The sequence below is a fragment of the Populus nigra genome, chromosome 19 (genome assembly GCF_951802175.1).
Source record: "Populus nigra chromosome 19, ddPopNigr1.1, whole genome shotgun sequence".
NCBI classification, from domain to species: Eukaryota; Viridiplantae; Streptophyta; class Magnoliopsida; order Malpighiales; family Salicaceae; genus Populus; species Populus nigra.
Window position 1 is genome coordinate 10,831,026 of NC_084870.1, and position 13,894 is coordinate 10,844,919.

General features: G+C 37.7%; 3 protein-coding genes and 1 long non-coding RNA gene across 5 annotated transcripts; 1 reads left to right on the forward strand and 3 right to left on the reverse strand.

The window, feature by feature from the left end:
* Positions 1-153: 153 nt before the first annotated feature.
* Positions 154-936, reverse strand: LOC133680092 (uncharacterized). The gene is made up of 2 exons (XR_009836271.1): positions 593-936; positions 154-505 (listed from the first exon to the last, which is right to left on the reverse strand). It is a non-coding gene; the product is annotated as an uncharacterized LOC133680092 (long non-coding RNA).
* Positions 937-2,307: 1,371 nt separating this feature from the next.
* On the reverse strand, positions 2,308-6,113 carry LOC133680273 (probable receptor-like protein kinase At4g39110). 2 transcript variants are annotated; one of them, XM_062103110.1, is made up of 2 exons: positions 5,286-6,113; positions 2,308-5,025 (listed from the first exon to the last, which is right to left on the reverse strand). In XM_062103110.1, the coding sequence occupies exons 1-2, from the start codon at positions 5,346-5,348 to the stop codon at positions 2,665-2,667; spliced, it is 2,424 nt and encodes an 807-aa protein (XP_061959094.1). In that variant the 5' UTR covers positions 5,349-6,113; the 3' UTR covers positions 2,308-2,664. The 2 variants fall into 2 exon arrangements, with proteins under 2 accessions (XP_061959094.1, XP_061959093.1); XM_062103109.1 differs by having other exon boundaries at positions 2,308-6,113.
* Positions 6,114-6,372: 259 nt separating this feature from the next.
* Positions 6,373-10,021, forward strand: LOC133680274 (26S proteasome regulatory subunit S10B homolog B-like). Its single transcript, XM_062103111.1, has 10 exons — positions 6,373-6,618; positions 7,382-7,501; positions 7,810-7,946; positions 8,039-8,200; positions 8,287-8,373; positions 8,483-8,569; positions 8,656-8,793; positions 8,911-9,102; positions 9,181-9,279; positions 9,566-10,021. Exons 1-10 carry the CDS (start codon positions 6,516-6,518, stop codon positions 9,638-9,640), a joined length of 1,200 nt encoding a protein of 399 aa, XP_061959095.1. The 5' UTR covers positions 6,373-6,515; the 3' UTR covers positions 9,641-10,021.
* A 99-nt stretch (positions 10,022-10,120) lies between these two features.
* On the reverse strand, positions 10,121-13,112 carry LOC133680276 (bifunctional phosphatase IMPL2, chloroplastic). Its single transcript, XM_062103112.1, has 9 exons — positions 12,606-13,112; positions 12,451-12,529; positions 12,160-12,254; positions 12,015-12,064; positions 11,767-11,891; positions 11,546-11,612; positions 10,988-11,077; positions 10,494-10,605; positions 10,121-10,352 (listed from the first exon to the last, which is right to left on the reverse strand). Exons 1-9 carry the CDS (start codon positions 12,934-12,936, stop codon positions 10,282-10,284), a joined length of 1,020 nt encoding a protein of 339 aa, XP_061959096.1. The 5' UTR covers positions 12,937-13,112; the 3' UTR covers positions 10,121-10,281.
* Between the last annotated feature and the right edge of the window lie 782 nt (positions 13,113-13,894).

Below are 13,894 nucleotides of genomic sequence, written 5' to 3' on the forward strand. Positions count from 1 at the left end.
ATTATGATATAAAAAATAAATTAAAAAATATTATTTTAAGATATTAAAAATTTACTCTTTAGTAGACACTTAATCTATTGTTAAATCAAATCTAAGAAGAGATGATTCCATGGGCACTAATATTTTGGCATTCTCAAGATCACATGGTACTCGTTTAGATATGAACTACAAAATTTTATTATCATTTACAAATGCTTGTGAAGATTTCCTCCTGTACACAGTGCGGCAAAGCGTCAAAATAATAATAAAAGAAAAGCGCAGAAGGAAGCCAAAAAGCTTATTTGGCTGTTTTCACACGCCAACACAGGGTGAGATGCACTGGGTGGAGCTAGATACTCGTCGACATGGATATGGAGGAACGTGCGAGCCATTCCCATCTGAATATTTCTGCCTTTTCTTGGGATCAGGGCGTTCTGGTTTCTTTAGATCTTCAAGACAACGAACATCAGCTATGCATGTAAATGACCTTGCTTTCCCGGAGTAATACCTTGACAACCCCCCCCTCCTGTTCAAAAAACAATTCCCCACAACATAAGAAATATATCAAGTTGCGAAACCAAAGTTGAGAAAGAAAAAGAAAATGTATCCTTACTTTTGCGGAAGATTGGCCCTGAGTGCATCCATGTCAAAAGTCACTTGTTCTGTCTGGTTCTCCATTTTGTGAGAGAGAGAGAGAGAGAGCTCTGGCTGCGAGAGATGCGTTGTTTCTGAGTGGTAACTTTGGCTTTTTATATGAGAAACAGTTGGGAGATACAAGAGCCATGTGATATATAGTAAATGGAGATAAGAGCTCACACGTCAGGGATAGGATAACAAGTCTCTATAACAACAATAGGGTTCGATATTTGTGGGTTGCCTCGCATCCTCTGAAACAAAAAAGATGCACCGAATTGGTTTTTGGTTTCGGAAATATTGTTTAATCACACAACCACACCCTTATCTACACTTGCTCTTGTTCATTCAATACGGCACTTTTCTTTCTTTAGGCATCTCACTTTCTAGCCCCACCATAGACAGGCATCTCACTTTCTAGCCCCACCATAGATTTTTTGTCACATCAGCCACTTGACTCACTTGTCCTGGAATGGTATATTCTATCTACCTTGAACTGGTTTCTGAAACCATTAAGAAGTCAGGAAAAATTTATCAATCCTCACTAATTAAATTTCCATTTTTTGTGCTAGTGCTAATAACGTGAGACTTCCTGCCCATATCTACCACTTGTTTCGTGAATATTTGTTTCTGCGTTACAAAAATCCCCGTGTTGACATGAATACCGGCTACAATTTTCTTTATCTTCAAATCTGTCATGTTTGAATTAGAAGGGAGGCCACAAGAAATAAATTTTCTCGAGAAATGAAAATTTCATCAGTTGGGATATGGAAGGTCAAAGGGTGCTCCAAGGATACTCTAATTATCAAAACCAAAAATTAATTTTGGACCTCGTATTAGTCGATTCACAAAGCCAGAGGCAAAGCTAGAAATTAATCCCACATTAATTGTTTTTTTTTTTTAACATCGACAAGAACCATTTTCAAGCATCTGCAGAAAAGTCTTTTACAACAAGATTCTGAGCTCAGGTGGTGGTTTCACATCAGACCCAGCTGATTTTGCCAACCAGTCAGGCACCTTATCTGCTAACCTGAAATTATAGTTTACACTCAGTAGATTTCTAATATCAATGACAATTGGCTTAAACTCCCAACTTATACATTAACTTTGATCTAGAAAACATCTTGTTTATGGATTCTGAACTGTGTACTGGATTGGTGCTGCAGCTTGCTTAGACTTCTTCATAGCACCATGGAGATTTTTCTTCCTAGCTTTCTGCTGATATCTTTTATTTCATGGATAGCTAGGTTTCGGACCTTTTAAGGTGACCTTTTTGTTATAAATGAATCAAGATTGTCTGCCATTTCGTGGACACGATTTCTGAAGCTATAGTTCAAACAACAGGAACAATGATATTGTTTTAGCAGCAGGATAGTTAACGGTTCAATTTAGACTATTTATACCTACTATGAGGGTACTTGTATTAAAAATTGTCCATTCACAGAACTGAGAGATCAAATCTGTACAAAGCTAATTCTTAAGCAAAAATTTCAGCAACAAGTTTCCGAGCTATTATACTTTTTGCCTCGAATGGAAGCTTGGCTACAACCTTTAAGTTGTTCTACAGTTTCTCTTGGACTAAATGCTCTAACCAGGAACCGCCTTGTGTTTTCTGGCAAACATAGATTCAAGTAAGGATATAAACTCAGCCAGAAGCGATTCTTGAAAATCCACTTACAGATTCTGCCGAGACAGTTAGTCCAAAATTCCCATCATGTCATATAGTAGGGGTTGAAGGATGTAGGCATAATACTACTGCAGGTATACATCTATCAATACCAGTACATTAATCAGTTCATTTTTCTTACAGCTTGTATAAACTCAGACTCAAATACTACACACAGGAAAGAAGATAAATAGAGACTCTAGATAGGAAACTTGCAACATACATCATGACATGCTATTATAAGAGTGATGCTAGCCCATCAAGTTCTCATTCTGAAGCAAGAGCAAAAGCCACCATTGATGCTCCGAAGTTTAAGATATTCCATGAGATGCTTAAACTCTTCTGTTCTTGGTGACTGATCGATTCGAACAAGGAATTTATACAATTTACCTGCCGTTTAGCCCAGAAAATTGAGCAAACATTGCAGTTCCTGAATGTTCTTCAATGACCTGAACTTCAGGAGGGCTTTTGTTGTCTTCTGCGACAGAGGTGGAAATAGCACCAGGAGTAGCTACAACAGCAGGGGAGTCAGCTACAGTGGCTGATATTTTACTTTCATCCTCATCTTTCCCCTTAGAGAAAGATTCTTGGAGCTGCAAAGCATACTCCAAGTTCCACAGCACATCTCCCATAGTTGGCCTGTCAACACCATGCTCAGCCAAGCACTTCTCTGCAGCCTCAGCATACTTCTTCAATGATTCAGGATTGATGGTACCGACAAGAAGAGGGTCGATGATCTTTTCAATCAACCCCTTCCTCTTCCATTGCATCGCCCATTCAGCCAAGTTAACTTGCTCTCTTGGAAGTTGAGGGTTAAGGGCGGGCCTCGCACACAATACTTCAAGCAGCACCACGCCAAACGAGTATACGTCAGATTTATCAGTCAGTTGCTGCCTCCTGAAGTACTCAGGGTCCAAGTACCCAAAGCTTCCCTTCACTGCAGTACTTACATGACCCTGCCCCATAGGTGCATCTTTGGACAGCCCAAAATCAGCAACCTTGGCAACAAAGGAATCATCGAGCAAAATGTTTGTGGTCTTCACATCACGGTGAATGATACCTTGTGCAGTTCCCGTATGCAAGTAATGCAGTCCGCGAGCAGCTCCAATAGAGATCTCCAGCCTTTTCTTCCATGACAATGGAGGCAAATTCTTTCCATAGAGGTGGTCCCTGTAAGGTCCATTGGACATGTATTCATAAACCAGGATCATTTCATCGTTCTCGTCGCAGTAGCCAATCAATGACACCAAATGCCTATGCCTGAGCTTTGACAACATCTGAATTTCTGTCTGGAACTCTGTGATTCCCTGTTCAGATTGTGGGTTACCTCTTTTGACAGCAACTTTGGTGCCATCATCAATCGTTCCAAGATAGACATTGCCAAAACCACCAACACCAATTATTGCACTTGAATCGAAGTTATTGGTAGCCTCCTGCAACTCTGACAAAGAGAAAAACCGACCTAGACCAAGAGTTGACGAGTAAATGTTGGTCTTGTGAGATCCCATTGAGGTTTTGCTTGTCATGAAGCTATGGTCACCAGCATGGACTGGAAGCAACCAGGAAGAAAAGCTATTCCTCTTTTGCCAATCTTGGGGTCTCTTGTGCCACTTCAACACCATTGCACCAAGGCCTATAAATGCACCAAACATCAACCCGAACCCTACGTAAGTAACTACCTTGTGTTTCTCAAGCACCTCACCATCAACCCCGAACACTCCATCCAAACTGTTAACTTTACTGCTCATTTTGAAAACCTCCAAGCCATTCAGAATAGCATTTCTCGTACCAGTTTCGTCATCCATCGGACCAACCTCGACTGCGAGTCCATTAGACATCAAGGAAGCATCCACCACAATGTCTTTGAAATACGGGACTGCCAATTCGTCTTCGATGGATGACAAATCCAAACCGGAAATAGCCTTTTTGCCATTAAGATAGACATTAAAGTAGAGATCATTGAGGGTTTTACTCACAATGTCACAAAAATGCAGCCGAACTACGTAGCTGAATGTTGCATCAGCCACAAAATTCCATGTTATGTTGAAATTTTGAATCCTTGTTTCTGAATCAGCCATTTGCTTAGCAGATGCATAAACTGTTGCTGGCGCAATAAGTGGTGAGGTTCCTGGACCGTATTTGATGGAGGAAGTAGGGACAGATGCACTTTTTGCCAAGGCTTCGTGCTTAAGGTATGGCTTATCAGGTACCCATCTCCTCGAAAGTGTGTCGTTTTCTGAGGTAATCAAAGGCCCCCCCATGTTAAGCCTGTACACTACTTCGTATCCAAAGTCGTTCAAACCAGCAAAATCGTTAACTGGGAAAAGGTTGGTGGCTTGATCAGATATCAAAATGTCAGGAGCTGAAACAACCTCAATGGCATTGATGAAAGCGGCCGAATTCTTTAGAGGTTTAAATTGGATGGAAAAGTTTGGATCGGTCATATTAATTAGATACTCCTTCAGTACAGCTTCAGTATTGTTATTTATATTGAAGTTGTGCAGGAGGGCATACTTATCTGTGTTGACAGAGAATGTTGCAGTTCGCAGATCGAATTCCGTGTTATTGATTGGAAAGAAATGCAGGCGCACCCAATGCCATCCTGCACTCTTCAATGTAAATGCGTAAGTGGCATCCTCTTTGAAAATCCTCGCAGACAGATATATAGGAGAAGGAACGTCTGCCGATGGAACAGATACTAAGATATCTTGCTTGGTTTGCAAGTATCCTTGGGCCTCATGGTCGGTCTTGAAGAGTCTTCCATCAGGAACAGAAGCCAGGCTCCTGGCTCCACAGCTGATGAGAAACTCATCAGCTGGCTTGAAGGTATTGCCACCCGCGGATACAATGCTGGGCCAAGAAAGCAAGGGTAAGAGGAGAACAAGGAGGATAGCCATAGGTGTCGACAATAAGGAATGTAGAAAAAGATTATTTTTTGATGCTTTTAATCTCTTTTTTTCCATCTCCATCCCTCCTGTGGGTGAGGGTGGGATGGTTAGAGTTAGACAGAAAGAAGGATATCAAAAAGGAAGATTTTCAATCCCCCTGTTATGGGGTTGGTTAACTTCATTTCTTCTTCTTTTTCTTGATTATAAGTGGAGGGGAAGAATTGACAGGTGAGATGGCCTTTGCTTTGCCAATATTGGGGCAATGTTTATGGTGAGGAGATTTTTGTATTGCAAAAATTAGTTGGTTTTACCTCCTATTTTTGTAACACAATGATCATAAATAGCTAATCTTATCTGAAATGGTCAAACTCCATTCTTGCCTCTCTTCCTCTCTACATTTCAAAATTTTTATACAATTCTGTTTTGGAAACCATAGGTTTAATTCTGCTGGTTCTGCCTTCAGACACCAGTAACTTGCAACTTACCAGGTACACTCGAGTCAATTGTTTTTTATCATAACGATGGTGATTCATTCTTTTTTTTTTTTTTTAAAAAAAAGAAATCCCTTTTAGACTAGTTTGGCCGGGAGCGAGAGATCGAGATAAGCAATGAAACTCACTTGGGGCACGTCCTCAGCGGACTGTGCGGTAATGAATTGCCATAGCAAGATCTTAGAAAGATGGCAAAAGGAAGGCACGTCCTCAGCGGACTGTGCGGTAATGAATTGCCATAGCAAGATCTTAGAAAGATGGCAAAAGGAATCCAATTCAAACCAATCGGAAGATAGAATTAAGGGAATGTCAATTAGCAACCCTCAAATAATACAGTAAAATACCCTTTTTCTTGGTTGCCCAATCAGTGTAGCTACATGGTTTCCAGCTTAGAGAAAGTAGGAAGCCTTTGAGTTTTCTTGGCCTACGCATTCTATTCACATGAGGAAGTTCTTATTCTTTTTCTTGAGAATCAGTTGTGTTTAGTCAGGGCATTTTCTTCTTCTTCTTTTTGTTAAAATTAAAATCCAGCTCGGGTTAGACTTCATGAATTCCCCCTATCAACCCACCAGACTTTTGATTTCAATAATTATGGTTTTATCCGTAAATGCTTATCCATGGTATTAAAACAAGCATGAGGATCCCCGCCCCTCTAAAAAAGAAAATTTATGGTTAAAGGACCTAATTAAGATTATATTAATAATTAGAAGGCTAGACTTTACCTATAAATAAAATGGAGAAGAAACAAAGAAGTCTATTGCTTTAGCTTTTCTTCTTGAAAAACAAGTGAGAGCTAATTTATGAAAGAAAGGCAAACCTCAGTCTCTCTGTGATTCAAACAGGAAAAGAAAACAAAGAATGTCGAGCGAAGTAGAGGAGGCGGCTCGACGCCGTACAGCGATCGCCGAGTACCGCAAGAAGCTACTGAACCATAAAGAGCTCGAATCCCGAGTCCGTACAGGTCACCGCAACAAAACCCTGATTTTAATGCTAGCAGATTTAGGGATTTCTTTTTCAGAAAAAAGAGTTTTTTTTGTTAATCTTGAATTTTTTATTTTAAAGAAATTGAGCAGATTTTTGGATCATGAGCTAGGGTTTAAGCTTGTAATTGAGTTTTGTTTCTGGGTTTTGTGTGGCAATTCCAAAGGTTAGATTTCGTTCTGTTATTATTCATTATATTTTTGGGAATTTAGATTAGGATGCTTGAAGATAAAAGTTCGAAGTGGCTTGATAATCGGTTTTGTTAGTTTGTGTTTAGTAATGTAACTTTAGGAGATAGAGTGTGGGTTTTGTTCAAGCTAAACATGACTGAATGAAATGCTGCGATGTTTTTGTTCTAGCTCAACTAGTGAATTTGACATGGTTTCTGGTTGATAGATTAAATGACTGGATTAAGTTGAATTACTAGGAAAATGGACTGAGGTTTGTTTGGGTTTGAGATGTAAATGTTCACTACTTATTAGTTAAATCACATTAAAGGAAGAGGAATACCATTTCTTTGTTTTATTTTTCTAATCATGTGGTCTTGTTAACAAAGATACCATTTTGGGGATAGAATGTAAGGGAAGGAAATTAATACTTAGAAGTTAGAAGTTTGTCTTTTTGGTAGACAAATTTCCCATGTTTATATTTTCGGTAAATATTGTTTTGTCCTTGGAGTCTTGTGCTATTGCTTTTGTCTGTCGTGATAGGAACTGACATGTTTTGTAATTGGATGGATTCAGTGCGAGAGAATTTGCGGGCTGCCAAGAAGGAATTTGCTAAAACTGAAGATGATTTGAAGTCCCTTCAGAGTGTTGGACAAATCATTGGTGAAGTTCTCAGGCCACTCGACAATGAACGCTGTAATAATATCTACTTTTCCACATAAAAAGTAATTGGGAGACTGTTGGGTTTTGTTCATTCTAAACAACATTAAGCCGTGCACTTTCTTTTTCTCTTTCATTCACAGAGTGCAGCTTAAATATATCAATTTTTTTATATTTAAAACTATATTCATATTTCGCTTCAGCAGCCTGCTGTTATTAATAGCTTCTTTATCATGACGTTATATTTTATATTTTTTTGTTGTTGTCCTGTTCTTGAATGCTGTCTATTGGCAGTTAGGTATATGATAGATTGGGGAACTAATAAACATTGCTATGCTGCTTAGTGATAGCTAAAGCAAGCAGCGGACCTAGGTATGTGGTTGGTTGTCGTAGTAAAGTGGACAAAGAAAAACTAACAGCTGGAACCCGAGTTGTTCTTGATATGACTACTCTCACAATCATGCGAGCTCTTCCTCGTGAGGTAAGTATTGATGCTATAAACTATTGGATGAGATTATTAGTTGTTCAACCAGTGTTTGTGCCCTAAACTGTTGTGGAATTTTTGTTTTACAGGTTGATCCAGTTGTATATAACATGCTTCATGAGGATCCTGGTAATGTTAGCTACTCTGCTGTGGGAGGGCTCTCAGATCAGATTCGAGAGCTTAGAGAATCTATAGAACTGCCTCTCATGAATCCAGAGCTCTTTTTGAGGGTGGGAATCAAGCCTCCCAAGGTAATAACACTATTTTATGCTGCTTCATCTGTTGGCCTGGAAAATTGAAAATACTTAAGGAGACGCTGAAATTCAACATTTTGCAGGGTGTTCTTCTTTATGGACCTCCTGGAACAGGAAAGACATTATTAGCTAGAGCCATAGCAAGCAACATAGATGCCAACTTTTTGAAGGTTAGAAATTGCTGTTTACAATTTGAATATCAGCTTCAAAATGCCCTAGTGATGGCACACTCATGTATGTGTGTTAACCAAGAAATCTGATTTTTACTTGTGGATTTAGGTTGTGTCGAGTGCCATTATTGATAAATATATTGGTGAAAGTGCAAGATTGATTAGAGAGATGTTTGGGTACGCACGTGATCATCAAGTAAGAGCTCAAATTATTATAGAATATTTTCCCTTCGGTAACAAGATTTATTAATCATAACTTAGTAAGTGTTTTCTGCTTGCCAGCCATGTATTATATTTATGGATGAGATTGATGCCATTGGTGGACGTCGATTCAGTGAGGGAACAAGTGCAGACCGTGAAATCCAAAGAACACTCATGGAGTTGCTTAATCAGCTTGATGGATTTGACCAGCTTGGGAAGGTAGCTTAATTTTGTTTTCATCCAACCAATCCTATACCTCAATTTGTATGTATGACTAGTTTTGACATGGAGTACTTGTTTTACTAGAAATTTGTTGACTCTGAGTTGTGTTTCCAGGTTAAAATGATTATGGCAACAAACAGACCTGATGTTCTGGACCCTGCACTTCTTCGACCAGGCCGTCTAGACAGGAAGATTGAAATTCCATTGCCAAATGAGCAGTCAAGAATGGAAATCCTTAAAATCCATGCTGCTGGAATTGCCAAACATGGTGATATTGACTATGAAGCGGTTGTGAAGCTTGCTGAGGTGAGCCCTAGATGCTTCTATCTGTACAAATTGTTAGTATCTTTTACCAGACTATTAAATCAAGTGTCTCTGTTGCAGGGGTTCAATGGTGCTGATCTTAGAAATGTTTGCACCGAAGCTGGGATGTCTGCAATCCGTGCAGAACGTGATTACGTCATCCATGAGGATTTCATGAAGGTAAGATTTTCAGAAATTTTTATGCATGTTAGGTCTGTTTGCTTATGAACTCTTCAATCCTTTACTTGTCAGACAGTTTTGTTTTCTTTGAGAGAGCACGTCTTTTTTCCTGCCCATTTACTAAGAGAATCATTAGCAAAATAGACCACATTTCTGCTGTGCAAGCAATGAAAATTGAAAACCCTTTATTTTCAAGTCATCTTACCGTGACAATGGACATCTAGACATTTTCTCTCGTTGTGTATATTTGTATGGTTTGACATGTTATGGCTTTCTGCCATTTCAGGCTGTCCGGAAATTAAATGAGGCCAAGAAGCTTGAATCTAGCGCTCACTACAATGCTGACTTTGGAAAGGATTGAAACCCTGTTTATCATGCTTGATTTTTCCGATAGCATGTCAGGCAACTCAGACCCTGAATGAAATGGAGGAGTTCAGATCATGTACCATTTGTTGTTCCTGTCAGTGGAATCGCTGCTTGTCTATTTCACAAAAACAATATTGTGTCAGCAAGGAGATATGCCATTCTATTATGGTTTCAGTCTTGGCAAGCAACGTTGTTCTTTTGGAGCTGTCACTTGTTGACTGTAATGCGCTAGTAAGCGAATTGCAGCGTTTACATTTAATTTATATAGCTGGTTTAGTTGAATCATTTTCTACTCAACTGAAATGCTTATATTTGATCGTTATATCCCTCTGCCAATCAACTGGTGAGCAATTCAAGCATCCCAATTTACCCTGAATAGCACTGTTATGCTTTCACTCTACTTTCAATAAGTCTTTATAACTAATGTGTCGAGGAGGTTTGACATGAACACAAATTGATTGATCAATTACTCAGATAAACAGAAAAGTAGATTTATTATTGATGAGATGTAAATAAAACTAGTTCACTTGTACTAGTCGAATTAGCTCCCCAAGGGGGTCTGTTTCTAAAATGGTAAATATTTGAACCACAAGAGCAGACATTGTTACATTGGAGGTAAAAATCGGGTGCAAATCTTCAATGCCATTGTAATGCATCTAGAGCTTGTTGGTGAATTTGTTTATCTCCAGCCGCCACTACATTGAAACCTGAAAAATGAAAGAGGTGAGGACCAGCATGATGCCTGCTTTCAAGGCTAATAGGTTCAAGCTCTAACATGGATAAGATGAATCGTGTGTCGCAAAAAAAGGTAAATCGGAATAAAGAGAACTTGATATAAACTAGAATACTTGTTGCACGAGATTCTGGAGAAGCCTCCCAGAAGAGGTGGTGTCCTTTCCAGTCTGTTATAATGCCTCCAGCTCCCTCTATCACAGGTATCAGGGCAAGGAAATCGTAGGGCTGATAACAAGAGCAATATGATTGAAATATTTATTGACAATAAAGTTTGTTCAGCAAGAGCTTTATGGGGTATGGGAATGAAAGCAACAAGGTTTGTTTTACTGTTGGAAAAAACTATGCAAGCACTTCAAAAGAGGCACAAAAATGCAAATGCAGGGCCCTTTTACGTCTACAGAATTCATCGCACGATGCTAAAAACTCCATTTCTTTTGAACTATTCATTTCTTGGAAAAGGCTAGCCACCAAATTTGAAGTAAAAAGACTTGTTCTAATTACAGCAATTTGAAGTGCTAGAAACAGTCCCTTATCTTCCATAGTGCAGGGTTATACACGTCAAGGATACATCAGTTCGATCAACATTGTAGATAGAAGCACCAGTTACCTTGAGACCAGACTCAATAACGAGGTCTACATATCCAGAAGCCAAAAGAGCATAAGCATAACAGTCACAGCCATATAATGGCACTTTCACCTGCAAACAACAAGAACATGAAACAAGAGGGAGAAAGGGATCAAAACACTCAAGAAAAAGTGCAATTCAATTGTTCACTCAGAAAACATTGAGGTGAGGTCCACGGACAAATATCAGTTGCAAATTGACAAAGTCTTTACATAATCTATCAAGTGATGCAAGTTGATAAAATCCCTAACTTACATACTGGTGCCAGAAAAATATACCATGAAACAGAGAACAAGGAAGACGAAAAGAAAGAGAAGGAAATTTCCCAGCATCAGACATGAATTGATATTGTCATCTCTAATGATATTGTGAAATAATACCATAGTTGCGTGATTGAGGCAGATTTGTAGTTCAAATCTTATCATTTTAAAGAGATCACATTGTTCATTTATTACTTGTTTGTATTCCATTTCTGTTGGCATTGTAATGGCATTAAACCGTATCAGGTAAACCTCTTTATCTTGAACAGATCACACAAACCTTGCTTCTAACACGAGCAAAAGCTTCTACAGCATCCCCACTGAACAGATGTGGGCTAGTGGTATACCTGCATAAAGAAAGAAGGAGTTGACAACTATAAGCTACTCGCATGATATGAATATGGAGAGTTAACTATGTCACAAGAGATGCAATTACTTTGTTGAAATCACAAGTTCTACACTGTTTATCTTAGAATAGGATAACAATACGAGAGAACATACAAATATGCTTGTGACAGTTTGGCACAAGCCCGTGTAGATATTTCCTCTCCATTCAATGTCGTTCTCCTTCCATTTAAGCCAATCCATCGCTCCCTTAGTACAGGCTGATCAATTATGCCAAGAATCTGCAAGGACATTTTCAGCATTTTAAGAAGAATATTCACTTCACACACATTGTAACAAGCTTATTAGCACTAAATGAAACCATTTCTCTTTTATACTGGCAAACAACAGAATGCAATTCTTACCGGTTTACCCTTATATAGCAAAGCAATGAGTGTACCAAACAAAGGTTTACCTAAAATGATCAAACAGATCAAATTACAAGTTAAAAAAATTCAAAGCTCAACACTGACTGCATTAACATTACAGGAACAGTATCAAGAGGCATACCAGTAATAAAACTCTTGGTCCCATCTATCGGATCCAAAACCCAAACGAAATCTGAAAACTCCTCTTTACACCTCCACCCATTCTCCTCCCCGAAACTACAATTAAAACAGCAAGAAACCCATAATGCAGGTTCAAAAACATTAACCATCACATCTCACAAGAGCAACAAGTTCCCTATTTAACAATAACCCATCAGCATTTCGTTTCTCTTCTTTACTTTACGCAGTGACCAAACAAAAACTTCTACAAGAAAAATAAATAAAGCAACAGTATGCATTCAATTAAACTCACATTGCATGAGAAGGAAAATTCTCTAGTATAATTGAAATCATAGCTTCCTCCGCTGCTTTATCAGCTATAGTAACAGGACCTGTAACAAAATTAATTAACCACCAAAACACTGAAATATCTCAAATTTAGTCAAAAGATGAAAATGAATAACTTACTCAAATCCTCTTTGTCAAGAATTTCAAATTTCTTTCTAAAATACTTTCTAATCACTTCACCAGAGGCATCAGCAAGCTTGTTGGCTACATCAGAGAAGCCATCAATGTCTGCTTCAGTGAGGTCTAATTGGAAAGGGTTGGATTGATAAGAATTCGAAGTCATGGCGGAATTCAAGTGGGTTTTGATTTTTAGTCCAGGAAAGGAGAGATTGTTTGTGTTTGGCGAGAAGTGAAGGAAAGAGTGAGGATTGGAGCGAGAAGGAGGAGAAAAGGTAAAGGCTTTTTTGGGATTTTGAGAGAGGAGATGGAATTGTAATCGATGAGAAAGCATTGCGAGCGTGTATTTATATAGGCGGGAAAACTCTGAGAGAAGAAGAACAGCGGTGACTTTTGTTGTGATTTGCTTGAAAATGGAGAGGGACTGTTTTTTGCTTTTTTGAGGTTTTTCAGTTCGAGTGGAAGCTACTCAAGCTAGTGCTGACATGTGACAAGGGACTTCAAATTCACCACAGCTAGGGTGTCTTCATGGGCTTTTAAAATAAAAATTCTTAATTTATCTCATATTATTAAACCCGGTTTACAAGTTGGTAAGTTTACCTGACGTTGTTTCAAGTTTTTTTTTTTTTTTTTGAAGAAAATAATTAAAACAATATTGAGCTAATTTTTTTTTAAATCAAATTAATCTTTTATATTTTTACCAATCAAATCAACTAAACTATATTAAATTAATTTTTAATATTAAAAATTAATTTAATTTGATATGATCGAATAATAATAATTTAATCGATAAGCATTATAATCACATCACATGTAACTAGAATAGGTTGTGCTGATATTATAATTTTAAAGATTAGAAAGAAGGGCGAGGAGTGGTTCATGTATATATATATATATATATACAGAACACTTAATAAATAGAACTAGTTGAATGAATATTCATACTCATAAATCTCAAATAAAAAACAAAACAATACTATGAATTCATAACTAGATTAGAACCTCAAAAAAAGTTGCTTGAACAATATTATCTATTATGTAAGAAGTAGTGCTATTTATTAATTTGTTTTTGTATTTTAAAAGTGTTTTTAAAAAATTTAAAATTTTTTTTCTTTACTTTAAATTAATATTTTTTAATATTTTCAGATTATTTTGATGTGCTGGTATAAAAAATAATTTTTTAAAAATAAAAAAATATTATTTTAATGTATTTTAAAGTAAAAAACACTTTAAAAAACAATTATAACCATACTTTTAAACAGCAAGATTAAAAATCAAAATACTATCAGTAA

Coding starts and splice junctions, on each gene's coding strand:
- LOC133680276 (XM_062103112.1), bottom strand. CDS start 12,936: ATGCTTTCTCATCGATTACAATTCCATCTCCTCTCTCAAAATCCCAAA. Junction 11,892..12,014: donor TGCTATATAAGGGTAAACCG/GTAAGAATTGCA, acceptor ATGTCCTTGCAG/ATTCTTGGCATAATTGATCA. Junction 11,078..11,545: donor TTGCTCGTGTTAGAAGCAAG/GTTTGTGTGATC, acceptor TGTTGTTTGCAG/GTGAAAGTGCCATTATATGG.
- LOC133680273 (XM_062103109.1), bottom strand. CDS start 5,247: ATGGAGATGGAAAAAAAGAGATTAAAAGCATCAAAAAATAATCTTTTT.
- LOC133680274 (XM_062103111.1), top strand. CDS start 6,516: ATGTCGAGCGAAGTAGAGGAGGCGGCTCGACGCCGTACAGCGATCGCC. Junction 8,201..8,286: donor TGGGAATCAAGCCTCCCAAG/GTAATAACACTA, acceptor AACATTTTGCAG/GGTGTTCTTCTTTATGGACC. Junction 9,103..9,180: donor CGGTTGTGAAGCTTGCTGAG/GTGAGCCCTAGA, acceptor TCTCTGTTGCAG/GGGTTCAATGGTGCTGATCT.